This window comes from Eulemur rufifrons, chromosome 6 (assembly GCF_041146395.1).
Source record: "Eulemur rufifrons isolate Redbay chromosome 6, OSU_ERuf_1, whole genome shotgun sequence".
NCBI lineage: Eukaryota > Metazoa > Chordata > Mammalia > Primates > Lemuridae > Eulemur > Eulemur rufifrons.
The window spans coordinates 64613896-64641628 of record NC_090988.1 but is presented as its reverse complement, the minus strand read 5'-3'; the positions used below and the strand labels follow the sequence as shown (position 1 = coordinate 64641628).

The window sequence follows — 27733 nt, the reverse complement described above, 5'->3', positions numbered from 1 at the left end:
AGTAAAGATTATGGGTTTCATTTTGAACAGGCTGAATTCAAGTGGAGATGTTTCTTGGTTGTTGAATATATGAGTCTGAAGCTCAAGAGAGCAATCTGGGCTAGAGATGTAGTTTGGAAGCCTATAGTGTATAGGTAGAAGTGGAACCCTGGGGAAAAAAATGAGATATCCCCTAGGAGAATTTATAATGTGAGAAGAGAAGATCAATTTTTGAACTCTGTGGAATACCAACATGTAAATGATAAGGAGAAAATGAATTACTCAAAAGGATGCCTGAAAAGAAGTAGCAAATCTAAAAAGAAAACCAGGCAGGAGTAGTGTCACAAACCAAAATAAGAATGTTTCAAGAAGAAGGACAAAAAATATAAAATACCAAGTTCTAAAAAGATGAGGACAGGAAGTCATTGTCAACCCTATGTGAAACAGGTGCCATAGTTGAGGCAGAAGCCAGATTGCAGTAGATGGAGGAATAAATTCATACTTACATTGACATTAAGAAAAGAAGATTTCATTTTTAAAAGCTTTGCCAGGAAAAAGCTTTACCTTTAGTTTCATCATTATTTTTGTTAGTTTTAGCTAAAAGAAAAAAATTTTAAGTAGCTTACTGATAAAATATAAAGTCCACATGCACCCATTGCTGTCCTGTATTTAAAAAAAAAAGTTAAAAATAACAGATTCCACTTAATGGTATACTACCTGCAGTCTTCCCTACATTTTTATAAACAGGTATTATAAACAAGCACTTGTTTTCTATACATAGTGGTATCCTACAAATAAAGCAATAAGAAATATGACAGAGAGGTTATAGGGTCCATATAATACAGAAACAAATAGAAATGTCTAACATAGCTCTGAGAGATTAAAAAAAAAACTAAACAGTTATTATCCAGCTTCAATGAGTAGTATAATCTTAGTCTGATTCTTTTTTCCTGTACCCCTTGAAGTCAATGAGAAATCTCCATTTTTGAAAATATTGAGATGATAAGATCATTTAAGGGGTCTTTTTCAATATTCTTTGTTTAAAATCACTGTATTTTTACTAGCTCTGGAAATAGTAAACATACAACTAGATCTACTAATGAAAAACAAAATATAGATTTATATATTTAGAGAATTTTTTAAAATTTCTGGTCAGATAATTCAGACAAAAGCAAGAGTATTTTATGTCCTTTTCCTGCTAAATAACCAGGATTAACTGCAGTGTTCCAGTTCTTAACCTAACATCAGTCTTCACTAGAATTATGCTTGGACTGCTCCCAGTGACAACTCTCTAGCATGGTTTGGTGCTTTGGTAACTATATTAAACGTAAGTGCAAACTGTGAAAAATAACAAGAACTCTTATATAAATTCAAGGTTTTAATACTGTATTTTGGTGATGTGTAATCATGTTTGAAAGGACTAACATCCACTCTGATATGAACAAGACTTTAAACAAATCAAAACTATGACTCTTTAACCAGTAAACCTCATGGTTATGGATGATTTTATTCCTTAGTGACTCTCCTTTTTACAGGTGAAAAAGTTTACATCAGATTTCCTCTCATTATAACCTCTCAAATGTTGTCCAGACCAGCAACCCACTCTCTTTAAACAAATACCAGCCAACCAGGAAACCATGAGGTTTTATTGTGCTATAAAATAGACCAGACATTTCTAAACCTTCATAGGAATGAACCTGACTAAATCTTTACTAAAAATAGTTTCAAAATAAACTGTGGGCTCCAAGTTTCTCTAACAATCAAAATTCTTTCATCCTTCATCAGTCTCGCTCTCAAGCTCTTTATTCTTCCAGAGCTACATTGCAGGAACTAAAGGTTCCAATTCTATTCTCTTACTGGGATGTGAGATTGGAGAAAAATGTTAGCTTCATTCCCTGCATACATTCACATTTGTCAAAATTCTGTTTCAAATTTTTTTGTACACTACCAGCCCATAAATCGTCTGCTACTTCTTATATCATGGGCATAGAAAGCCTAAATTTTGCAAAGAATTAAGTGGTATCTTCACCTTGAAAAAATATTTCCCCTTTGATTCCATTCAGCAAATATTTATTAATTTAAGCCTTGTTCTAGGTACCCTCAAGGAGTGTGTGTTGCATGCATGTGCATGTTGCATTCATGTGTGTGTTACATTTGTGTGTGTGCATATGTTGGAATGGGGTCAGCTGTAAATGGTCAGTGGGGAACAAGACATAACAAATAACTATAATACAAAATGGGATATCCTAAGAGATAGCTCGATTGTAATGGGGATCAGGAAGGGTGACATGATGTAGGTGGAATTTAAAATCTGGCTTAAAGGATGAGTAGGATTTAGAGATAAGAAAGGATGGCATTGCAAAGAAGAAGAAAAGCATAGAAGTGAAGAAAGTGTGGAGCCACTGTTTTATCAGAACATAAAGTTGAAGAATGATAAAAATAAAAATATTATGAAGCAACTACAGCATGTCAGGTCCTTTAATCCTCTAACTCTAATCCTCACAACAAGCTGCAGGTAGTCATAATAATACTCATTTTATATATGGGGCAATTGGGGTAAAGAGAGATTAAATAATTTGTCAAAGATTACACAGCTAGTAATTCGTGGAGCCAGGATTTGAACCCCAGCCATGTGACTCCAAAGCCCCTATGTTGTTTCCATTGTATCAGCAATTTTTTTTTTTGCTTTTTTTTTAATTCTTTTTTTATTTCAGCATATTGCAGGGGTACAAATGTTTAGATTACGTATATTGCCCTTGCCCAACCCAAGTCAGAGCTTCAAGTGTGTCCATCCACCAGACAGTGCACACTGTACCCATTGGGTGTGTATGTACCCATTCCCTCCTCCCCACCCCCATCTGCCCAACACCCGATGAATGTTATTACTATATGTGCACTTAAGTGTTGATCAGTTAATATCAATTTGATGATGAGTACATGTGGTGCTTGTTTTTCCATTCTTGGGATACTTCCTTTGTAGAATGGGTTCCAGCTCTATCCAGGAAAATAAAGAGGTGCTAGATTACCATTGTTTTTTGTGGGTGAGTAGAACTCCATGCTATACATATGCCACATTTTATTAATCCACTCATGTATTGATGGGTACTTGGCTTGTTTCCACATCTTTGCAATTGTGCTGCTATAAACATTCTAGTGCAGATGTCTTTTTTATAGAATGTCTTTTGTTCTTTGGGGTAGATGCCCAGTAATGGGATTGCTGATCAAATGGTAGTTCTACTTGTATCTCTTTGAGGTATCTCCATATTGCTTTCCACAGAGTTTGTACTAGTTTGCAGTCTCACCAGCAGTGTATGAGTATTCCTATCTCTCCATATCTATGTCAACATTTATTGTTTTGGGACTTTTTGATAAAAGCCATTCTCACTGGAGATAAGTGATATCTCATTGTGGTTTTGATTTGCATTTCCCTGATGATTAGAGATGTTGAGCATTTTTTCATATGTTTGTTAGCAATTATTAAACTTTGGTACATAAGCATCGTCCAGATAGCTTTTACCCAGATGATAAAAATGCAGATTGCTGGACCTTAACCCCAGTGATCCTGACTCAGTAAATCCAAGATGGAACTGAACCATCTGCATTTCTAGCAAGCTTCCTAGGTAACCCTGATGCAGAAGGACTAGGAACCACATTTTCCTGAGGTAAACCAACACAGTTTTGAGTAAGACCTAGAATGGACTTAAACATATGTAATGATGACTGTCATGTACTGAACTGTGTTCTTTCAAAATTCATATGTTGAAGCCCTAACCCCCAATCCCAATGTGACTGTATTTGGAAGTAGGGCCTTTAGAGAGGTAATTAAGATTAAATGAGGTCATAAGGGTGGGGCCCTAATCCAATATGACTGATGTCTTTATAAGAAGAGGAAGAGCTGGGTGAGTCATGCCTATAATACTAGTACATTGGGAGGCATAGGTGGGAGGATGGCTTGAGGCCAGGAGTTCAAAACCAACCTCAGCAACATAGCAAGACCCCATCTCTACAAAAAAAATTTAACAATTAGCAGGGTGTGGTGGGGTGCACCTGTAGTCCCAGCTACTTGGGAAGCTGATACAGGAAGATCACTTGAGCTCAGGAGTTTGAGGTTGCAGTGCACTATGATGACATCACTGCACTCCAGCCCAGGCAACAGAGCAACGCTCTGTCTCAAAAAAATAAATAAAAGAAGAGGAGGAGACACAAGGGATGTCTTAGTGATGGTAAAAAGGCCTTTTGAGGACACAGAGAGAAGGCAGCCATCTGAAAGCTAAGGAGAGAGGCTTTAGGAGAAACCAACCCTGCCAGCACTTTGATCTTGGACTTCCAGCCCCCAGAACTGTGAGAAAATAAATTTCTGTTGTTTAAGCCACCCAGTCTGTGGTATTTTGTTATGGCAGCCCTATAAGACTAACCCAATGAGCTAAATTAACTTCCTGCTTCTCTTAAGCTATATACATCTGTCATATATCAGGAGCTGTCCCAAAGAAGATCTCTAATTACCATTACTATCATAAAAGTTCATATCTACATGATATTTTATAATTTGCAAAGCCTTTTCACATGCTCTGTTGCACTTGAACTTTGCAACAGCTAATGAGGTAACCTCGATAAGGCAATAGGACTTGCCCAGGTTTCTTACAAGTTGTAGAGCTGAGTTCAGGTCTCCTGACCCCAAATCTTAAGCTTATTTTTCCTATATCACACACACATGTGCACATGCATGCACATACGTACACACACACACATAACATGAAGTATGATTATAATCATAGAAGGCTCATCAGAGGACATGCCTTTCTTTAGCTCTAGGAGTAAGTACATTTACCTTATTTTGTAGTCAAGTAAGATATGGTTTCAGGAATTTAAGAGATGTGCCCAAACATTAATAGCAAAGATGAGATCAGAATACTGTACAAGATTCCTAATGTCCAGTTCTCTTCTCAAACAATTGTCTGGGCAGTAACAAAATGATCCCATTTATATAAATTAAGATTATGCTTTTGATCCTTCAGTGAACACACTTTTGAGTGGTTTTCTACTAGTGGAAATAGTTTTGCTCAAATGCCAAGTGATACAAATTTGTAGACTGCCAGACCGCACCACTTAAGTAATAGTAAAAACAGTAAATAGGAAAAAAAAAAAGTGAAAGAGCAGTTAAAGATAGAGGAAGTGATTCCTTTACTTTCATTTTCTTTTCTTTTGCTAGCACTTCCTTTGTTAGCAAAATAAAAGAGTTTTGAATCCGTATTCACAAGCAACAATTTGCAGAAAACAGTCCACATTATGTAAGAAATTTCTAGAGATCCAATACAGGCAGTAGATTCTAAGTCTATCTTCTTCATACTCTACCATTTTCTTATTAGCTAAGGTCTCATTTCCCTGGTGGTATTATGTCAGTTTATATCCTCTGAGAAGCAGATGCCAAGACAGATTAGGACACAAAAGAGATTTATTGGGGGAAATGCCTGTGAAAGATAAAGGGAAGATAGCCAGAGAAAATGAGGAGAGCCTTCAGACTGTGATGCAATTCTAGCACTAGTGAAAGAGGGGGAAGGAAGGAGGATTGGATAGAAAGAGTCTTAGACTAATAGCACAATTCTAAGAAAGTTTAAACAAGGCCAGTGTGGAGCCCTCGACCCAAGCCAAAATCGTCTGTAAAAGGAGTCCCTCATCTCACAGGAATGGGCCTACATTTGTACCCCCGCTGTCATTGACTAGGAAAAGCTCAGAGGAAGTGTTGCCTTAATGCAAAAACAGGGGTAGATCCAGAAGGATGAAGGCAAGGGTCCAAGAGTCAATCATGCTCGCCATCGCAGAAGACTTGAGCAACACATTTGCGTGGTTGCCACAGTCCACCCCTTGCTCTGGACAGATCTGCCTCTCTAAGTAGATGTAAGGAGCAGATCCTCCCTGGTTGCTATGAACCTCTCCTCCTGAGAGGAAACTTAGAAGAAGGAAGTTAGATGAACCAGAGCTCCCATTGCTGAAGTTGGGCATGGGCCTGCAACTGGTGTTATCCATACTAATTTCTCTCAACTCTCAACTGTCACCTTGGCAAGTCTTGGTAACTTACCTTGTGGTGTGACCCAAACCTTCATTACTGATGGGTCTGAGCACCAGGCAATCACGGATGACCTGACCCTAGCTCATAGGGTTATTATGAGGACTAAATAAGTTACTAAATGGAAAGTGTTTACAATGGTGTCTAGCATACAGAAAGCACTCAATACATCTTACTAATTTTATTTTTCCAGGTTACAGAGAACCATCAGATAATGATAGAGAGATGTGACGTTAAGCTAACTCGTTGACCAGAGATTTAAATGAAATGTGAGAGATGTATATTGCCCTTTCAAATGAAAGAGCCTGGAATATTTTTCCTGAGGGTGTGAGGTTTCCGAGGAAAACTCAGAAGACTGATTGTAAAGCTGGAAAGAAATAATTACAGAAACAGACATTTAACCTAATGGGGGGAAAAGTTTGCTACTATGTGCCAATTCATTGCTAGCATTGGTATATTTAAGATAATGTCATTAAATCTTGAAGTTAAAATTCTTGACAAATGCTTTTCACGAATAATAAAATGAAACATGAACTTGAAATAAAATGAATGAATGTAATTGTGCCCACTAGCCATCTCACAAAAATTATGTTTTCCATTACCTAAATGTCTGTTTCTATATAAGATAAATAAATAAAAAGTACATTCACACTTTTCATCTCTGACATAGGTCAATGTAAGAGCCAGTATAGGAAAATGAAAAGGCATAATAACAGGACACAGCCTGGGCATGGTAGCTCAAGCCTGTGACCCTAATACTTTGGAAGGCCGAAGTGGGAGTATTGCTTGAGGCCAGGAGTTCGAGACCACCCTGAGCAATAGCAGGACTCCATCTCTACAAAAAAAATTGGCAGGTGTGGTGGCACACACCTGTAGTCTCAGCTACTCAGGAGGCTGAGGCAGAAGGATTGCTTGAGCCCAGGAATTCAAGGTTGCAGTGAGCTATGGTCAAGCCACAGCACTCCAGCCTGGACGAGAGAGCAAGATCCTGTCTCTAAAAAAGTAAGATAAAATAACAGGATACATACACACTCCTACTCTTCATTAGGAAAAGTATAGTTTTTCTTATATAATGCTGTTATTTGAGAGGACTCAAAGCTGCTATCCTCTGGCATTACCTTAGTGGTCAGGTTTTAAATGATCTGGATGACTCTCAGGGAACTGCCAAGTTTCGTAAAACTTTCCCAACAATTGTCAGAGTGAGAGCTATGAAATAATTCCAGGGTCTCTAAGAAGGAATCCACATTAGCTACTTTTAAGAAAGCTGGGAAGGGGGTTGTTGGATAAGATCTAAACATGGCTTCTTTCAACTACAGAAAAAGCTGAGCCTCTGTGACAAGTCTCCATGCCCATTCTGTTATCAATATGCCATCTCACAATGAGGCTTAGATGACCTAAAATTTAGGAAATAGCTTTGTTGCTTTATTGCCAGTATCTCTGTCTTTACAGAGCCTTCCAGAACAGAATCACCAGATTGAATTTATTCCCCCAGTGACTCAGTTGCTTATTAGCACTTTTCAAATCCAGATGGTTTGAGACAAAGAGTAAACCAGGGCTAACTCCCAAGTGTAACTAGTGGAAACAACTCTCTTTTGCTGAGAGACTCTAGTCTACTGGGCAATGGGCCGGGGCCTGGGTCTCTTTTGCAACATCCCAGCACTACTGTGGCCTTTTCTATAACCCCTGTAAGTCAAGTCACCTGAGAGGCCAAGAGTTAAACTGGCTGTACAGTCTGAACTGTGAAGGTTGGAAGTAAATCCAAATGGACCAATAGCCTGGATCTATTTCATGAATAAACAGAGGAGTTCAGGCTTGGGACCCTATAAAGTTAAGTCAATATTAGTGATAGAGGAAATCCTGTTTGTTCTTCTTCTGTTGTAGTTGCCTTTTAAAAAAGAACTCAAGTAGAACTTTTTGGTATGTTATAATATAATGCTAAAAATACCCCTTAAAACACACACACACACACACACACACACACACACACGCACACACAGAATGTTTATGACCAAGTAGAAAGCAAATCACTGTTGTCTTTACTACTAGGTACATGAGAATTAAAAGTGTTTTCCCAACATCCTTCAAATATAAAACTTAAAATGCCCCTATTTATGAAATGGGAAATACTCATCTAGGTTCTGATGCCATGTAGTCACCTTATTATGATTATGGTAAAAATAATTGATTGCTATTAAAACCCTTTAGTTCTGCTTATTTGACAGAAATTTCTCCCAGTACTCATTGCCTAGAAATTACATGTAACAAGGTCCAAGCAATCCAGTGTTTAAACTTCCAGGGTAGTAGGATACTTTGAAGTTGTGACACCCTATCTTGCTTGTTTCACAACTATCCCTCCTGTCATACTGTCCCCACACACTCAAAGAAAAAATTAACCTATTATATGATTTAAAAGAAAACTTAAATGAATCTAAATTAATTTTACTTTGCGTCAGGCTTTTGTTTGCTTGCTTGCTCACTTGCTTTTCTTTATAATTACCTCTGCTTTGAAGCCTGAGCCACCCTAGAACTAAGGCCAGAATTAACTTCTCTTCCTGTTTATACTCTTTTAGCTCTTTATATAGTATAAATCTGTATTACAGTATTTTAACATCATGTTTTTGTTAGTTAATTTTAAGTCTTACTCCCTGGCTTACATGTTTTAAGTCTTACTCCCTGGCTTACGTGTAAGAGCCATGTCCTAGTTATCCTTTTTCCAGAATTTCTAGCACAGTGCTTAATGCAGAGGGGTATTCAATAAATGTTAATTGAAGGAATGAATTAATTAATGAGCAATGGTCTTGGAAGCAGAAATACACCAGCATGTCAGAAATACCAATTACAGAATCATTATTCTAGCAGTTTAAAGATAAATCTGTCTGAAATCTTCTGTTCTAGAACTCAAATCCACTGAAAAGATGAATTCAAGAACACTTTATAAACCATGAAATCCTATATAAATGTGAGCAAATGTCACCATTGCTTATTACTTACTAACCTTTAGGGAATCATTTCTGAATTTGTGAATCAACAGTCTGTGAAAACAAAAATGAACTTGGCTCACTGGAGTAGGAGGACCAGGGAAGGAATAGTAAATGGAAGTAAGTTGACCAGAAGTTGTCCTGTAATATAGTGGGAGTCCAGTTTTGGAAAGTGGGCGTTGCGGGGGTCTTTCTCAAATAGTCCTTTTGTGTCCTGGTTTATAAATGACCATTTCTTTAGACACTTAGAATTTGGATAATTCCATATAGCATTCCCAGAAATATGTGTTACCAGGTACAAAACATACAGGCTTGATTGGTCAAGGAAACACATGTCACATTTGGATAACTCTACCGAGAGGCTAAAATAACTGACGCATTTTGAAGTGACCATTCATCGTAAGCTTCCGCCGTTCTGGAAGAGGCAATAAAAATATCAGGGCAATTTGACAAGCTACTGTGGTTCAAATAGATGTTAGTGGTAACCAAAGTTCACAAATTATGTCAATGAAGCTGGATTCCATTAAGTCAATCAGTAACTAAGGAAATAGTTAATTGAGATATAATCACAAACTAGAAAAACAGTATAAATTAAAGAAGTAAGAAGAATAAGCACATTTTTCAATAGTCACATGCAATCAGACAGTGGAATCTGATGTCTAGAAGATAAAGCAGGCAGATTTCAAAAATGGAAAAGGAGGCCATGGGCTAGAACAGGAGTAATTCCATAAAAGCAGCCAAATGGGGATCTTTCTGAAAAGCAGATGACATTCTCACAGAAGAGAATTGCCTAAAAACTACTAGGACATAGTTCCTGTGCTACAAGCATATGCCCAAAGTCACATAGCTAGTAAGTTGCAAAATGCGTTTTCAAAACCATGTCGACACCAAAGCCCATGTCCGCTACACTCAATGTCTGTGCCAAGCTGCCAGACTGTGGTGTTCCTTACACCTTTTCTGATTCCAGTTTCAGAAAAGCCATTAGTCACGCAGCAGTAACAGTAAGAAGCTTTCAGCTTGTCCAGCTTACTTGTTAAGCCCTTATATTAAAAAAAATAAATAAATAAAAGTCAGGCAATAAAGAAGTTGAAGATGAACTCAAACCAAGTAGCTGAATTTCTGAACTCAAGCCAAGTAGCTGAAGTTCTGAAGCAGCTAATCTACTTATGAGCTAACAATTAATCTTAGTGAGTGTTGGATTCTTCTGTATTTTCTGGGAGTAAGAGAGAAGTATCTACTTATTCATTCTTTCATTTAACAAGCAATTACTGAGTGCTTACCATGTGCCAGTCACTGGAGACACAGAGATTGATAGAAAAAGATTTCTGCTATTAAGAATTGCACAGTGAGGAAGGAATGAGGAGGCAGAAACAGACAAAAAAATAATTACAGTACAATGTGGCATTGATATTGATAAATAAAAAAGTAATAAATACAGTGATGCTACCTTGAGGGAAATATCTCTTCTCAATTCCTGATGTTTCCTTCCAGGTAGAGGAATCCTAAACTTCCTCCACCCCTCGACTCTTTCCTTCCCAGGGGAGGAATAATTACTTAATCTGATTGATGAGTATGAAAAAAAGTGGGCATGTAACACAAGCCCCTTGTTCATTCTTTCTCTCTCCCTCTCTTCTCCTCTCCACCCCCCCCCCCCCGCCCCAACCCCTCAGTAGCCATCCTACAAAGAAGATATCTTCTGTTCTGCTCTTTCATGCCCTTTGTTTTCCAGAGACAGGCCCCATGTAAGGAAGCCTGCAGAAGTCCAATACTGTCTGTGACTAGAGGTTCACTATTAGGAATCCCTCTTGTTCATAGATACAAAGCACATTCTTCAACATCAGTTTTATCTGTAATATAATATATGTTATTTCTCAAGAGGCAGTATGATGCAGTGGGTAGGTGCATAGACTCTGGAGCCAAACTGGTTCATACCCTGGGATTGCCACTTAATAATAGTCATGAGACTCTGGGCAAGTTACTTAATCTCCTTGTGCTTCAATTTTTCCACCTACGAAATAGCACTAATAGTATCTATTCATGGAGTTGTTGTGAAGATGAAGTGAGTTAATACATATATAAAGCTCTTAGAACAGTGCCTGTTACAATAAGTCCTCTAGACGTTTGAGCTATCATTACTGTTATCATTATTATTTTAGCCTTTGTCTGTCTTAATCTTTTATTTCTCAATTTGTTGAAAACTCAGGCAGGAAAGAAAAGTGCTATTCACTGGGATCCTCCAACTTTCACCTGCAACAGTTATGGAAGTTTAAGAAATCTTATACAGCTCTCAGAGTCATTGTCCTTTGTATACAGTTCTTGGCTCCTTACTGGTTGAAATTTGGAAGACTCCAATAGATGTCAAATCCTAGGCCAAGCATCTCAGACTTCAGTCCAAGCTATATTGAGGTTAACTCCTCTGATCTCTGTGACTAAGGCAAGCAAGCAGCTTACTTGATTCTCAAAAGATTACGCCCATGTCCCTCAGGTTAACTGCACATTCCAGAGGTTTCTCAGTGTTCTAGCCTCTGCATGTACTACCCTGGTCTTTGCAAAACCCTCCTAGGAAAGAAAGGCTCTTTCCTACCTAGTCACAATGATTCTCTAGATTCAGATCTGCCCTTAAGGATTTTAATGGGGGAAGACAGACAGGTAAACAACAACAATTGGAATACAGTGTGTTAAGTACAGTTAAAGAGATATCTAAATGGTACCATGGAGTGGAACAGTCAGGACAGGAAACCTATGGCATACTCAAAAGCAGTGATTAAAAAGAGTTTAATAAATAATTTACTCACAAAGGTATAGTCAGAGTTAGGGATAATGAAGTATCAACACTGAGAAATTGCTCCCACCCCTAGGCCTGAAGAGACAAAGTGAAGGAACTATTACCAAAATCCAGAAAGCAAACTATAGAAGAGGGCTACCCATAGGAACTCTGTTTCAGTAGGTTAATGCAGCCCCTGCCAATTCAATGCCTGGAAGAGAGAAAGCTAGGGAAATATTACTACACTCTTACTCTTCTGTCCTCTGAGCTTCATCCAGGGCCTCCCATTGTTCAAATCTACCGGAAAGTCAAAGGGCAAGGAAACCTGGTTAATGTTGCCAAAGAAGTCAGACTCTGAGGACATAGGGCAAGCAGAGAATGATGGAGAGGGGACCTCAAGGACCCAACAAACAAAGCACAGCACAGAAAGCAAAGAAACTAATTCTTCCTGAGGACTTAAAAGAAGACCTTTTAGAGGAGGTAATATTTGAAATAGGTACTGAAGGATAAGCAAGGGTTTACAAAGTGGAGAAGTGAACAATGGCATTCCAGGCAAGGGGACAGCATATTGAATAGTTCGTGGATATAAAAAAGAGCATGCATGGTATATTTAACCAAGCAATCACATTTGGCAGATGCACATGATACTTGTGGAGAGATGGGTCTGAAAAGAAAAGTTAGGACCAGATTATAAAGGCTCATAAATGCCATACTAAAATGACTGTACACATCTTGCAGTTAATGAGTATCCAATCAGAGACTTTCAGAAAGAGAGTGACAACTTAGAAAAAGATAACTCTGATGACTGTCTAAAGGATGGACTAGAGTACTGAGAGGTCGGAAGCATGAAGATCATTTTGGAGGTCTTTGCAATAGTCCAGGAAAGATAAAGGTGAGTAGCACTAAAGCAGTGGTAGTAATGATGAAGTGAAGACTCTAGGCCTATTCTGAAAATTTAATTAACAGAACTTGATGACCTAGTAACTCTGAGGAATGTCAAAAAGTCAGGCTTTAGATGAGTATTCAATTTCTAGTTTGAAAAACTAGGTAGATTGTTGTACTATTAATTAGGTGAAAAAATTCAAAAAGACTAGGTTTGTAGGAGACTACATAGATTTCAGCTTTATACATACTGAGTTTATTGTGCCTATGGAGCTTTAACTAAGAAATGTCTACTTAGCAATGAATAATAGATGGCCAGGACTCTGGAGAGAGACCGAGGAGCCAGATATACAGTTTGGAGAACAATTTATAGGTCATTAAATATGAAATATCCAATTTTGAATCAAAAGTGTAGTTTGTTATATCTCAAACAAGAAGCAGTACAATTAATCAAAGTATGCACCTAAACTATCAACACAGTTTTGCCATCTTAATGGTAGTTTGTTTATGCCAGCAGCAAAGAAGCCTAAAGAGCGAGTGGCAATGAAAAAAATCATGAAAGACATTTTCTACAGCTTATTGAGAATTGAACATTTTTCCTTGCAAGAAGTGGTCCAAAGCTTGGAAGAAGTGGTAGTCAGTTGGTGCAAGGTCTGGTGAATACGGTGGATGACAAGAGAGTTTCCAAGTCCAGCCTCTGTAGTTTGAGCAGCATTGTTTGTGCAACATGTAGTCCAGTGTTGTCTTGCAAGAGGATTGACCTACCTCTATTGACCGATCTCAGCTGCTAAATCACAAGCATCCTCATCATTTCATCCAGTTGGTTGCAGTAGACATCTGCTGTAATTGATTGACCAGGTTTCATGAAGCCACAGTGGATAATACCAGTGCTGGACTACCAAACATACACCATTAGCTCTTTATTTTTTCTGATGAATATTCAGGTTGGGACTGTGTTTCGGCACTTCATCTTTATCCAACTATTGTGTCTAATGCTTGCAATTATCAAAAAGAATCCATTTTTCATCACATGTAACAATATGGTGTAGAAATAGTTCGCCTTTATGTCATGAGAGCAAAGAAAAGCAATCCTCGAGATTTCTCTTCTCACACTCATTTAATTCATGTGGTACCCATCTACCCAGCTTCTTTACCTTGCCCATTTGTTTCAAATGGTCCAATATTGTTGGAGTAGTAACATCAGACCTTGCTGCTAATTCACACGTAGGTTGAGATGGATTCACTTCCACTACAGCCTTCAGCTCATCATTATCCACCTTGGTCTCAGGTTGCCCACGTGGCTCATGTTCAAGATTAAACTCACCAGAATGGGAGCTTCTCAAACCATCAACACACTGTGCATTCATTAACCACATCCTTTCTAAACACTTCACTGATATTTTGAGCTGTCTGCACTGCATTGGTTCCACGACAGAACTCATATTCAAAAATAACTCAAATTTTTCACTTATCCATGGTTTCACAAAAATTGCTCTAAAAAATTTTTTTAAAGACAATCACAAGCCAAACCATGTGTTTGAAAGAATGAGGATATACCTTCACAATAAAAATAAAACAAGAAATGTCAAAGTAAAACATCAGAGATATCAACTGTCAAACTTAGTACCTAAAGAAATCAGACATTTCATACTTAATAACCTAAATATTTTTTTGTAGCCTATGTAAAATATATTCACCATATTTTTCTCAACCTTTGTAACTAACAAAGGAAAAATGTGACTCATTATATAATGAAATAAAACGCTATAACAGAAGTAAACCTGCTGCTGATGCTCCTTATCAGGGGAAGGGATTTTCATTTGTTTGTTAGAATAGAAACTCATAACACAGAATTGCATGATAGTTTGGGAGTGTTCTTTAAAAAACAAACAAACTGGCCGGGCGTGGTGGCTCACGCCTGTAATCCTAGCACTCTGGGAGGCCGAGGCGGGTGGATCGCTGGAGGTCAGGAGTTCGAGACCAGCCTGAGCAAAAGCGAGACCCCGTCTCTACTAAAAATAGAAAGAAATTATATGGACAACTAAAAATATATATAGAAAAAATGAGCCGGGCATGGTGGCACATGCCTGTAGTCCCAGCTACTTGGGAGGCTGAGGCAGAAGGATTGCTTGAGCCCAGGAGTTTGAGGTTGCTGTGAGCTAGGCTGACGCCATGGCACTCACTCTAGCCCGGGCAACAGAGCAAGACTCTGTCTCAAAAAAAAAAAAAAAAAAAAACAACAAACAACCAACCAACCCACCCTCAGTTTTTAAAACTAAGTGCTGTTTGCTCTTTAAATTTAAACTTATTTATTTGTAAGTAAAATGCAAATTTCCCATAGCACCTTCATTTTATTCTATAAACCCTTATCCCAGCGACATACAATCGTTCTTCAACTGAGGAATTTGACAATACTGTGACCAGCAAAGTTCTTTTCTTCATAGTAGGTACATGATAAATATTTACTGGATGAATGGATTAATGGGTAGGCAGATGGATAAATTAAAGCAATAGATTATATTAAAGTAATGTTGATTTTGTTATAATTTGATATACATATATAAGTGTGTAAAAACATAATCAAAAGAGAATCAGAAGCTATCTAGTTTTGTTCCCTCAGTGGAAGAGGCCAGAATTATTTACACAACTGCCATTTTCTCCTTTGTGTCCAGCTGCCTCAATCACCTTACTTAAGAAGAACTAAAATACTTTTTCTTCTAGTTCCTTGCTGTGTTAAGTGATCATAGGCATAGGATTTCACAACTTTGCTTCTTTTGTATAGTTGCTAGCATAATTATTTTGAATCTTACAAATACAGTTCTGATTAACTGAAACAAACGGAAGTCTGCCACTAATAGCACATAATAAGGCACAAGTAGAACCAATTGATTTTTGACTCCTAACTTTATATGTGACCAATATGAGACTTAATATACCTGTTAACAATTATATAATTATTGAGTGACTTTATTTTGTTAAAATCCTCTTTTCAAAATAACTTTAGAAAAAAATGTTCTGCTTTGGTGCTTGCCCATCTTGTGAAATTTGGAGTGAGTCATTACACACTGCATTTACCATGTTCCTTCCCTACATCCATCTTAATGTAGTTTCTTTATCTTCAACAGGCACCATCTACACTGCACCTTTTATCACTCCTCTGCCCACCCCTTCTATCCCGTGTAACAAGTAGAAAGCTGTCTTCCTAACTCCGGCCTTTCTAAGGAAGGAACTGTAGGTATATGTGGTCTAAAGAAAACTGGACCACAAGTTAAATCATGATAAGTCCCAGGCATCCAAATGCCATATAATCTCTGGGTAAACAGAGCCTACCCCTAAATCACTGAGTTAAAGGTAACAGGAAGACACAGGAATACTGAAAATGCTTTGTCGAGTTTGTCAACTGCAAACTTGTGTTGAATATTTAAAATACATGTCTCTCTCCTATAGGGTCCAGTCTCTGTTCTAGTCATCTATGTATTTTTCTCAGCACCCAGCACGGTATCAGTTGCCAGCAGAATGAATTAAGAAATTGCCCATACATGATTTTTCTGTCTTTCTAATTTTTTGTATTATCCAATTTTTCTTTAATAAACTGCTCATATAATAAAAATAAAGTCTCAATATTTTGTTTATTTTTAATGTCTATATTTTATATAGGTATATTATACACAGAATATATATGTATATACATAATCATACTTAAAGTTGAAGAAAAATAAGGAAATAGTTTAAAACTGCCTTATGAATCAATATATAATACAATTTTAACATCTTATGAAAAACTGTTAGTTATAATACAGAATATTTAAATACTAATTATGTATTTGGGTTATTCTGAACAGATGGTTAGCAAAAACTGAAATGAATGTTTTGATTGTTTTCCTATGACACAACTGGGTGAAAAGCAGAACTACACATAAGTTTCATAATAAAACTTCAAACCACATCAGCTTGTCTGTCGTCAGGTTTTGTTACATTCCCCCTAACTCAACGCAGACTCCCTGGAGTTGGCAAACAGGGCAAAGATTTCCTTTGAGCTTTAGGGATGCACTTAGAATTCTGGGGAAAACCAAAAGAAAGGCAGTTTTTTTCCCCAGATGCGGTAAGTCTGTCACTTGCCTTGTTTATTCAAACTCTAAACTCAGCACAACAAATAAAGACAAATGCCTGGGAGAAGAAGGGAAGTGGGGGCTGGGAAATCCTAAAGTTCTATTCCACTCAAAATAAGGTATTGATGTTGTAAGACTCCCTAGAAGAGGAACCAAATTAGGAAGAAGGCAGGAGGGGGGTGAGGGGGAGGGAGACAGCGAGAGAGTGAGAGAGAAAGAGAGAGAGAGAGAGAGGAGGCTGTGAAGGAGAGAAGCAGAAAGGAAAGAGGGAGGGAGGAAGGAAGAAATGAAGGAACAAACCAATGAAGAGATTGTGTCATAAACAAAGATTAGGATTAATCCAATTCTGTGGTCCTGAGATGCAAGAAAAAAAAAATTTACACTTGAGCTAATTGTGTTCATTCGTATAGAGGGTTATTCCATGTCTGAGACAGGTTGTATTCATAGACGGTTATTAAAAGGACAATTTAAGACAGCAACAACAAAAATAAATAAATGGGACCTGATCAAATTAAAAAGCTTCTGCACAGCCAAAGAAACTATCCTTACAGCAAATAGACAACCTACAGGATGGGAGAAAATATTTGCATGTTATACATCTAATAAAGAGCTGGTAACTGGAATCTGTATAGAACTCAGGAAAATCAGCAAGAAAAAATCAAACAACCCCATTAAAAAGCAAAGGACATAAATAGAAACTTTTCAAAAGAAGATAGATTAATGGCCAACAAACATATGAAAAAATGCTCAACATTTCTAATCATCAGGGAAATGCCAATCAAAACCACAATGAGAGATCACTTAACTCCCTTGAGAATGGCTTTTATCAAAAAGTCACAAAACAACAAATGTTGGCCTGGATGCAGAGAAATAAGAACACTCATACACTGCTGGTAGGACTGTAAACTAGTATAGCCTCTGGAAAGTAGTATGGAGATACCTCAGAGAACTAAAAGTAGAACTACCATTGATCCAGCAATCACACTACTGGGTATTTACCCAAAGGAAAAAAAGTCATTTTGTCAAAAAGACAGCTGCACTTGAATGTTTATAGCAGCACAATTCACAATTGCAAAAATGTGGAAACAACCCAAGTGCCCATCAATACATGAGTGGATTAATAAAATGTGGCATCTGTATACCATGCAGTTCTCAGTCATAAAAAAATGGTGAACTACCTATTGTATTATCCTGGATGGAGCTGGAGCCCATTCTTCTAAGTGAAGTATCATAAGAATGGAAAAACAAACACCATATGTACTCACCATTAAACTGGTACTAATCGATCACAACTTACGTGCACATATGGAAGTAACATTCATCGGGTGACAAGCAGGTGAGGGGGACAGGAGGGGATAGGTAAGCTCACTTCTAATGGGTACAGTGCACGATGTCTGGGGGTTGGGCACACTCGTAGCTCTGACTCGGCAGTGCAAAGGCAATATATGTAACCAAACCGTTTGTACCCCCGTAATATTCTGAAATAAAAATAAATATATAAAAATTTTTAAAAATTAAAAAGGACAATTTAAGGCATAGAGTATTACTCTAAAAAATTCAGAAAAAAAAATCTAATATTGTAGAATTTTCTTGATTGCCCTATCTCTGCTATTTATATTTTTCCACTTTAGCCATACATATAAACTGGAAAATAATTTTCATCTCAAGTTTTCAATTCTTTTGCTATATAATTGCCAACATTTATTGAGTAATAATCTCATTTTAGGCACTGTGCCAAGTATTTTACATACTTTCATGGGAAACACTTATTCCCCACTCCTGATATTTCCTTCCATATGGGGGAACATCCATTAGAGTAACCCTCCTGGCCTGTGTCTATCACTCTACTTACTAATTGCCAGGAGAGGAGAAGAGAGATTTTGATGATTTGGGGATGAAGAACAGGGCACATGGTGAAGATGAAATATAATTCATGTCCCTTTGCCCTTCATTGTCTTTCAGATATTCTAGCCTGCAAGGAGCATGTGTTTCTGGTCTGCTCTCAGTAAGGTGCAGCAGAGTGATAAAGGCCCTGGCCCAGCATGGCTGGGAAGAAACAAGGACAAGTGAAGTCCAAACCTGGGTTGGATGTTGACTCACTATGTGACTGTTTCCTAGGAATATTATGCAACTCAGAAAGGTGAAGGTGAGAATTTCTTTGCTTTTGGTAAACACAGAATGCATAGATTTCTGATGTCTCACTATGGGAAATCTCACATAACAAAAGCTAGAGGAATATGTAAGAAAAATGTATATCTAGGCCAGAAAACAAAAAGAAAGAAAAATGTGTAATAAAGTGAAAGAAAGAAGATGCTCAAATTCAGCAAGCAGTACTAGCCTTACCATAGGTACTGAAAGAAAGGGACCAACCTAAATTACAGGTTGAATTGTTTTAAACTCAGATGAGACTTTCTGAAAAATAGTCATGGAACAGAGGAAGGAGATATAACACTAGAGGCCTAACCCCTTGCTGCAGAAAAAAAATGTGGCTGAAAGAAATGCTTCTCAAGGCTTGTGGCATTCAAAGTGAAGAAAAGACAAGGTATTGAGTAGCACATGACAAAGATGTAGGAACTCACTTGGCCCATAGGAGCACAGGTTACAAAAGCAGCTTTAATACAGGTCTCTGCTGAGGGTGATTACATTGTAGGAAGCAGGAGACAGGTGTCTTAGGCCACAGCAAAATGTAACAGCAACAGCCACTGTGGCACAGGATTGGGGTGCCTGTTCATAAGACATCATGGAGACTATGTCACGACACAGCACCACTCCTTTCTGCATGGAGTCCCAGGAACATGAGACTCAATGGGAAAACAGAAATGATGCTGTTTTGAATATGTTAGGAAGGAAAGGCACTTCGAGTAAAAACTATTGATTGGGGCTGCCATCATATGAAGATTTTAAAATTTTTTTAGAAGCCAGAACTGTCACAAATGCCTCTCTCTGAAGAAGGAAGTAGTATGCAGAGGTGGCTCTTCCTACCATATTGGAAGTGAGACATTAACTTCTTGATGGGTGATTTCTCCCAATTGAGTTTAAACTCAAACTTTCCCATCTCCAGAAAATAGGAAGGGACTGCCATCAAACTATGTACAGAAACCCAATCATTTGTCACCCCCACTATCACCTTGGTTCAGGTCACAATGATTTCTTGTTGCAGCAGCTTCCTAGATGATCCTCCTTCTACTGCACTTTTCCCCTTAGAGTCGCTTCTCAGCAGAGTATTGGGTGATCTTGTTAATTCAAGTCAATACTCTGCTCTATACCCTCCACGGGTTTCCAATCTCATCAGAGTGAATGCTACATAATATGTCCCTCTGTGTCCTCCAGATCTCATCTCTTCACCTTGCTCACCTTGTACTCCAGCCACACAGGCTTCCTTGCTGTTTTTTAAACACTCCAGGAATCTCCTACCTCCTGCTTTTGCATTTGCTATTTCCCTACCCTAAAATGATCTTTCACTCCCCAGATGTACACATGGCTTGCTCTTTAACATCCTCTAGGATTTTATTCAAAATTGCCTTCCCTAGCTATCCTAGCTGAAATTCTAATCCCCTCCCAACATTTCATAACTCTTTTCTTTTATTCATTTTTTTCTCTTTATCATGTCATTGATATGCTGTGTATTTAACTATCTTATTTTAAAAACATCAGCCAGGCACAGTGGTTCATACCTATAATCCCAGCACATTGGGAGGCTGAGGCAGGAGGATTGCTTGAGGCCAAGAGTTCAAGACCAGCCTGGGCAACAGAGAGAGACCTTGTCTCTACAAAAAAAAATAAAAAATAAAAAAATTAGCCAGGTGTGATGGCATGCACCTGTAGTCCCAGCTACTCAAGAGGCTGAGGTGGAAGGATTGCTTGAAGCCAGGAGTTGGAGGTTACAGTGAGCTATGATCAGGACACTGCCCTCCAACCTGGGTGACAGAGTGAGGCCCTGTCTCTAAATAAATAAATAAACATTAAAAATGTCTTCCCCAGGGCCGGGCGCGGTGGCTCACGCCTGTAATCCTAGCACTCTGGGAGGCCGAGGTGGGCGGATCGTTTGAGCTCAGGAGTTCGAGACCAGCCTGAGCAAGAGCGAGACCCCATCTCTACTAAAAATAGAAAGAAATTATATGGACAGCTAAAAATATATATAGAAAAAATTAGCCGGGCATGGTGGCGCATGCCTGTAGTCCCAGCTACTCGGGAGGCTGAGACAGGAGGATCACTTGAGCTCAGGAGTTTGAGGTTGCTGTGAGCTAGGCTGACGCCACGGCACTCACTCTAGCCTGGGCAACAGAGTGAGACTCTGTCTCAAAAAAAAAAATGTCTTCCCCAATAGGATGCAATTTTGCTCCATGAGGGCAAGGACTTGTGTCTATTTTATTCATTGCTAGAATATCTCCTGGCACATAGTAGGTATTCATTAATTATTTGCAATATGAAAGAATGAATCCTGGTGAGGCTAAAGCCCAGATTATCTCCATTTACCTACCTTTATGCAAATGCCTTTGATATGGTCTTTGGCCTCACCAAACGATGTGATCTGGAAGCATAATTTTCTTGTGGTAACTGCATTATGATCTAGGGCTTAGCTTGCTTTCTAAATTGTATAGTGGCTAAGGTAGAACTCTTCTAATTTAGTATGTTGTAGGAATTCTTTGGACTTTATTTGACAAAGTAAGGATCATAAAGACAAATTCTAGTTCTTGAAGGAGTCACATCCATTCCAGGAGCTACGCTGCTGAGGGGACCCAACCTCACATCTGCCGTCTCTTGACTAAGACTCAGTAGAATAAGAAACAGGGGGAGACAAATTTTGGACTTTAATTTTTTAAAATTTTAACTCATAGAGTCAATAGAATTCGATTTAGAACTTTAGTCTCTTTGGACTTTAACTTCTTTGGACTTAACTTGCAAGGGGTTCTGATTTTTTTTACTGTAATTTCTCCCTGGGATTTGATCATGGGAAGAAGTCTCCATTCAGATATCAAGCATCTTACTGTTATATATTATTATTGGAATATCTTTATACTGTCATTCTATTAAATATGCCATCATAGAACCTCTGGTGGGCTATACCCATGTTGCAGCCATAAAAATGTACTGCTCAGCCTTCCTGCTCTGGGGAGCATAATAGACTGACACCCTTTGGACCCACCACCGTGTTCACACTGAGGACACTTCCAGCCAGCCTCTCCTAGCCAATGACAGAAGACAGCCAGGGTACTAAAGCAGGCCCATTCCAGTGAGACAGAAATGCTCCAACAAGCAACTTTGGCTCAAGGACTTCCCTTCAGCCAGGTTTAACCCTTCTAAGAACTGCACTGTAGTCTAAGATTCTTCCTACCGAGTTCTCCTCCCTTCCCTCTCTTCTTGCACAGATGTCAGACTTGCACCATGCTTTGAAGGCTCTCCCTGCCTCTGCCTGATCCCTCCTCCAATAAATCTCTTACCTGTCTAGTCTCTTCTTGGCATCTGCTTCTCAGTGGACCTGAACTAACATACCATGTAATTGGACAACTTCGCTAGACATAATCTGGGATGGGAAACTGATTTGCAGCCTTGGGCACAATATGTCTCCAAGTTAATTTATGTAATGTATTCATTTGGCCTATTTCAGGACATTCTGTGTACAGAAGCAACACTAAACAATACCAGGAGGACCCACAAAGAGGCACAGTTAGTGCTGGGAGAACAGCCTTATGAAAGTGAGAATATGACTTTCTTGATAGTCTGCACTGATCTCTTCCCTACAAGAGGATAGCCACAGCCTGGTGCAAAATAGGCTAAATGGTCAAGCCCAGTGGAATAAGAAAACAAGAGTCTGGAAATGTTAGGGGATAAAACTTTTCCTCTACTCCAATGTTTCTTTCCTTATGGAGCTTCACTAATGTAATACTCCTGTCTACTCTCTGCCGACCCTTCTCACTCCTCCCCAAGGAAAGAGTGGTGACTTTTCTTGTTGATGAGTTTGGGAGAAGCATTTTGAAATGCTTATTTCAGCCCCCTCTTCCTTCATTTTAACTTGGGATCCACAGAGAGCATGTATTCTATGCTATTCCTACACACCACGCCTTTTACGTGGCAGGCTCCTGAATGGGGAGACCAGCAGGTTCCACACCACCTATTGTTGTTGCCACACATCTAAGCCATATTCTCAATTCTAGTGTTTAGCAGTTTAGTAGATGATACTGGGATTGCCAATCAATCTTTTCCTTTTCTGGCTAACAATTGGTTCTGAACTCCAGTGGGAAGAAGGTACTATTATTCCCTTTTTACCTAGGAGGAAACTGAGGTATATCAGCTAACTTTCCCAAGATTATACAGCTAACAAGTGGCAGAATTAGAACTCAAGAGAAACTTCTTAGCTTTTAAGCTTTTAAATTTTGCCATTTCTTATTATAGCTCTATTTTCTTTTTTTTTTTAACTTTTTTTTCATTTTATTTGAAATAATATACAAGAATATAGTGTGCAAAATTTAGGGGCAACATCATGAAGAAGTGTAATGAACTGAAATCAATTTTACAGCTGTGATTCCTAGCCAGAAACACCACTTGGTAAGTAACATGAAAAGCCATGATTGTTATAGCTCTATTTTCGTGATGAAGGATTTGACAGCCATGAATTAGAAACATTCAACTAGTGAATACATTAGCAGTTTTGATAAGGTTTGGTCCTATAGTCCTGCGCTTTTATCTTGGATTTTTAAAGTTTTTAAACTATTAAATTGTTGTATCTGAAATCTCTCACTGAGTGTCTTGACAAATACTTCAGAAGATTTGATTTGAAGGGAAGAATAACTTCCGATTACCTATTCTCTCATGTAACCTCTAATGTATTACAAAAAGTAGATCAAATTTGTATATGCCCTAAATATTTTCATCCTTGCACTGGGGACCTGGAGAGGCCTGAATCTAGAGACATTAAATAGCCTGAGTATAACAGTCAAGGAAGTAGAATTAAAATGATAAAGTACTCATCTTAAAAATCAAGTAAAATTTGTCATACTTAGAAATATGTACTCCATACTTTCCAGGGAAGGAATTAACCCTAAATAAACATTTATTGAGCTGCACCTTTTTAGATACTAGTGACAAACAAACAAACAAACGAGACCCTGACACTGTCCTTTGATACCCCATAACCCAACTTTTCTATATCTAAATTGGGATTCTCAAACATTTGCTGATTAATAAACTTTTCATAATGTCACCGTCAGTCACTGGTTCTGTTTTGTCTGGATTATCTGTAAAGCATTGTTGGTTTATACCATAGTTTGAACATTTTGTTTGAGGCTATTTTATAAAAATGAGTGGAAGGCAGAAAAATAAAACACTAATATTAATACTTATAATCATTCAAGTAGGACAAAAATGGAAACCAGAAGGTGGTGTTGCACCTGTAGTCCCAGCTACTTGGGAGGCAGAGGCAGGAGGATCACCTGACCCTAGGAGTTCAAGACCAGCCCAGGCAACACAGTGAGATCCTGTCTCAAGTAAATAAATAAATAAGACATTAAGACAGAGATGAAATTATTAGGCATGCTAAAAGCAGCAAATATTTAGCCTCAATTAAATTCTTATTGGACTTAACCTGGTTGGCTGTTTAATTATAAATTCAAGAAGCAAATTTAAAGTATTTGTACAAAATGCAGAGAAGTAGTGACAGAGAAATTAGACCCATAAAATTACAAATTGGAAATCAATATCAAGAAATAGTCCGGGAATTCAAATGCAAAGAAAAGTTTTAGTTCCATAGCTCTGTTTGACAGGGATACACCTTGTGGCTTGATTCCTCTACAAGCAAAAGAAGGCTAATGCTTAACTCTCTCTTGAGAAAAGGTAGCATCTCCTGTTTGATCCCCTGCAAAATCCTCTGAAAATCATTCTTAGTAAACTCTTCCCAACATTAAAATATATTTCTCCTGACTATTAAATGTCCTTTCCAGTAAGCTGAGAGAGCTAGAATTTGAAGTAAGACATTACTCAGGAAATTTATTTTTATGTATATTTGATGTTTAAATTTTGTATGATGTTACATCCCTTGCAAATAACAGGAAAATACAGCACAAAACACTGTGACAGGCACTTAGGCATTTTGAGTCAGAGGATTTGGAGGGTACGATCAAAAACAACCTTTCCTTTCATCCTCCCTGCCCATTCTGAAGAGCCAGTCCTTCCTGAGAGAGGAAGCCAGAGCAGGTCATGCCTAGAGAATGAAGTCTTCTGATTGCATCTAATAACATGAATTGACTTTTTTTGTTAATCAAAATGTTCAATAATTTAAGTGTAAGAGTCAAAATTCTAAATTTCATTTGAAAAGTTTCTCCCCTTGACAAAGCGTTATCTTCCTATTTCCCTACCTGGTGCTTCTACTCCTCCTTCCTTACTCACCATCAGGCTTCCTCTGGATCCTCTAGGGTTAAAACAGGGAGAGGAATAAGAAGAGGCAGGAAATGTCTTACCTGACTGGCACTGATGTAATCTGGCATTGGTTACCTCTGGCTGCAGCAAATGTTTAAAACCAACTCTTTCTGGCTGATGTTTGTTTGAACAAAGCTGACTATTCTTCTCATGGGTGCTTTCATGGGTACTTTGGAGGCCCCCACATTGAACTGCCTGTCCTGTGGGTAAAGCATTTACCTTCAACTGGTCACTTATGTTTCCTCCCATTGCAGTGGAAATTAGGTAAACCTACCCCCTGTTGGGGTCACTTCACCTTTCTGAGCAGAACTCTTCCGTGAAATCTGAAATGGCTCTAGGCTGGCTCACTTCTCCTGAGTCCACACCTAATCCATGAGAAACACTCACCATCTTTGTCCCTGTTTTCAGTGTAAATGTAACTAGCACTCAGTGCAGGCTAGATTCTGTCCTTCTCTATTTCTCTGAACTTTAGATCAATACCTACAGCCTCTTGTCTTGCCCACCAAGTTTATTTATTAACATTTAAATTTCATCACAACCTCATTCATTGCATCAATAGCCATTTTTAGTACCTATCTAAATATGGCCGCTCTAAGATTATGAGCATGGCTTTCCACTTCTCCCTCAAAGAAAAGGCCAAATTTAAAGCATTTTGTAGATTATAAATTACAAGATAATTCTATATACATATATATATATACACACACACACACGCACACATATATAAAAACAAGCTTCTATAGCTATCATTCTTTCATACCTTTCTTTGAAGGTCTAAAGTGACCTGGAAAGCCTGGCACAGAGCTCTCTGCCTAGTGTATGTACCAGGTCAAGGAAGAGAATATAAAACAAGATCCACTCTTTTCTGTCAAACAAATGTCTTAGAGAGGTGGTAATAAATAGGACAACTTTCCTTGCTACTCCCAAATAGCTTGGTGATAGCCCAGCCTTTTCATTATCCAAGACAGTTTTGCCCAAGTCCTAGTTCTGGGAAATTATCTCTATCATAGTAACTGAGATTCCCTCTGAAATCAAAGTTTAGTAGTTCATGAGTTCCTCCATCCTACCAAATCCCCTTCCTCTAATGGGAGGGATCTAAATAATAGATGTGCCCTCATGGGTGGTTCCATTGAAACTGAGCTAGGACCTACTCACCTATGTGTGCTATGCTGGATGTGAAGCATGAAGTCATGTATCTATAGTGAGGAACCAATGAGTGCTCAATATGGAGAATGAAAGGATTGACTAAATTTTGGGCAGAAGTGAAATGTGGGGAATGATGAAGGGTGGGGGGTAGGCATTGGCCTCGTTATCTTTTTCTGACAGCAAGCCCTTCACAATATTTTCCCATGCGTGAAGTTACTTGGCATGAACTTTTACAGAAGTCTCATTTAGCAAAGTGGTTCTGTGCACAGCTGTTGGGAGTTAGACAACTTGGATTTCAATTCCCACTCTTTCATTTACTAGATGTGTGGCTTGGACAAGTTACCTGCACAAGTTCATGGGGTGTAGGGTAGAGGTGCTCATTTTTTCTCCTTAAGGCATCTAAAAATATGTTAAAATCAGATTCCAAAGCCCATGACAATCTGATTTTCCCTAAAGGGAGCATGTAGACAGGATTCTCTGGTCAAGGAGAACACCCTGTTCTATTTTTATTGAGTCCCTATTCCCCTAGAGTTGCCAGCAACCCAAGAGACTAGTCTATCAGGGTCTACATCTTCTCCAGGCCATATCTAGAGGCTCTTAGGCAACAAAGCAGATAGCCTTATGTTTTGAGGTGGAAGAACAGCAACTTTTGCAGGTTTCAAGTGTAAATTACACGAGACCCAGGGGCAGCCATGTAGCTGGGCATCCAAAATGCTAGAACCTAGTTTAGGAACAGGAAGAATCCCTAAAATTCTTAGCTGTAGTGGTTTGAGGATCTTTAGTATTATACCATTGATCTGTCAATTACTCCCCTCATGTCTGCTTGAGATGGCACTGACCCATTTGTGTTTCAACACCTTCTACAAGTTGAAGGTGTAATTTTATACATTTTTTGGACCCATAATAACTATGCCCATATAAGTTACCTTTAACTTTAATATGAATGAAAACTAGAAACTAACATTGTGCTATGGAAAAACAATTCCAAATAAGTTAAAATTTTGTATTATAGTCAACATATGTGATAAATCTCTTATTTCAAACACCGAGTGGTCTACAATTTCAATTAAAAGAAAATCAGATACTCTCATTCCCATTAAATAAATATTGAACAAATATTTAGTGAATATTGGGTTAAAGTAGTGCTAATTTATTTTTTGTCCAGGAACCTACATGTTTTGTCTAGACATGATTGAAATATAAAGCTGAAACCCCTCATTCCCTGTGCCACCAATTTCTAAAGTTCATTAATATATTTTCCCAAGAGGTGTAGATCTCTTTATTTTTCCTCACTGCTGTAGTGCTCTTTCCAAATGCTCACACTCGGACTTGTGTGAACACATGGAGAGGTTGTGAGGGGTTCTATTTCCTACTTGTATCAGTTGAGATGCTTTGGTCA

At 38.3% G+C, this 27733-nt stretch overlaps 1 protein-coding gene across 1 annotated transcript in view; it reads left to right on the top strand.

Moving 5' to 3' along the window:
• The window catches only part of PSMA1 (proteasome 20S subunit alpha 1), a 112750-nt gene that overhangs the window by 6668 nt on the left and 78349 nt on the right, over positions 1-27733 (top strand). Inside the window, exon 2 of the mRNA XM_069469626.1 lies at positions 18739-18922. Coding sequence (XP_069325727.1) covers positions 18902-18922 — 21 coding nt within the window. The 5' untranslated portion in view covers positions 18739-18901. The remainder of the gene's footprint in view (positions 1-18738; positions 18923-27733) is intronic.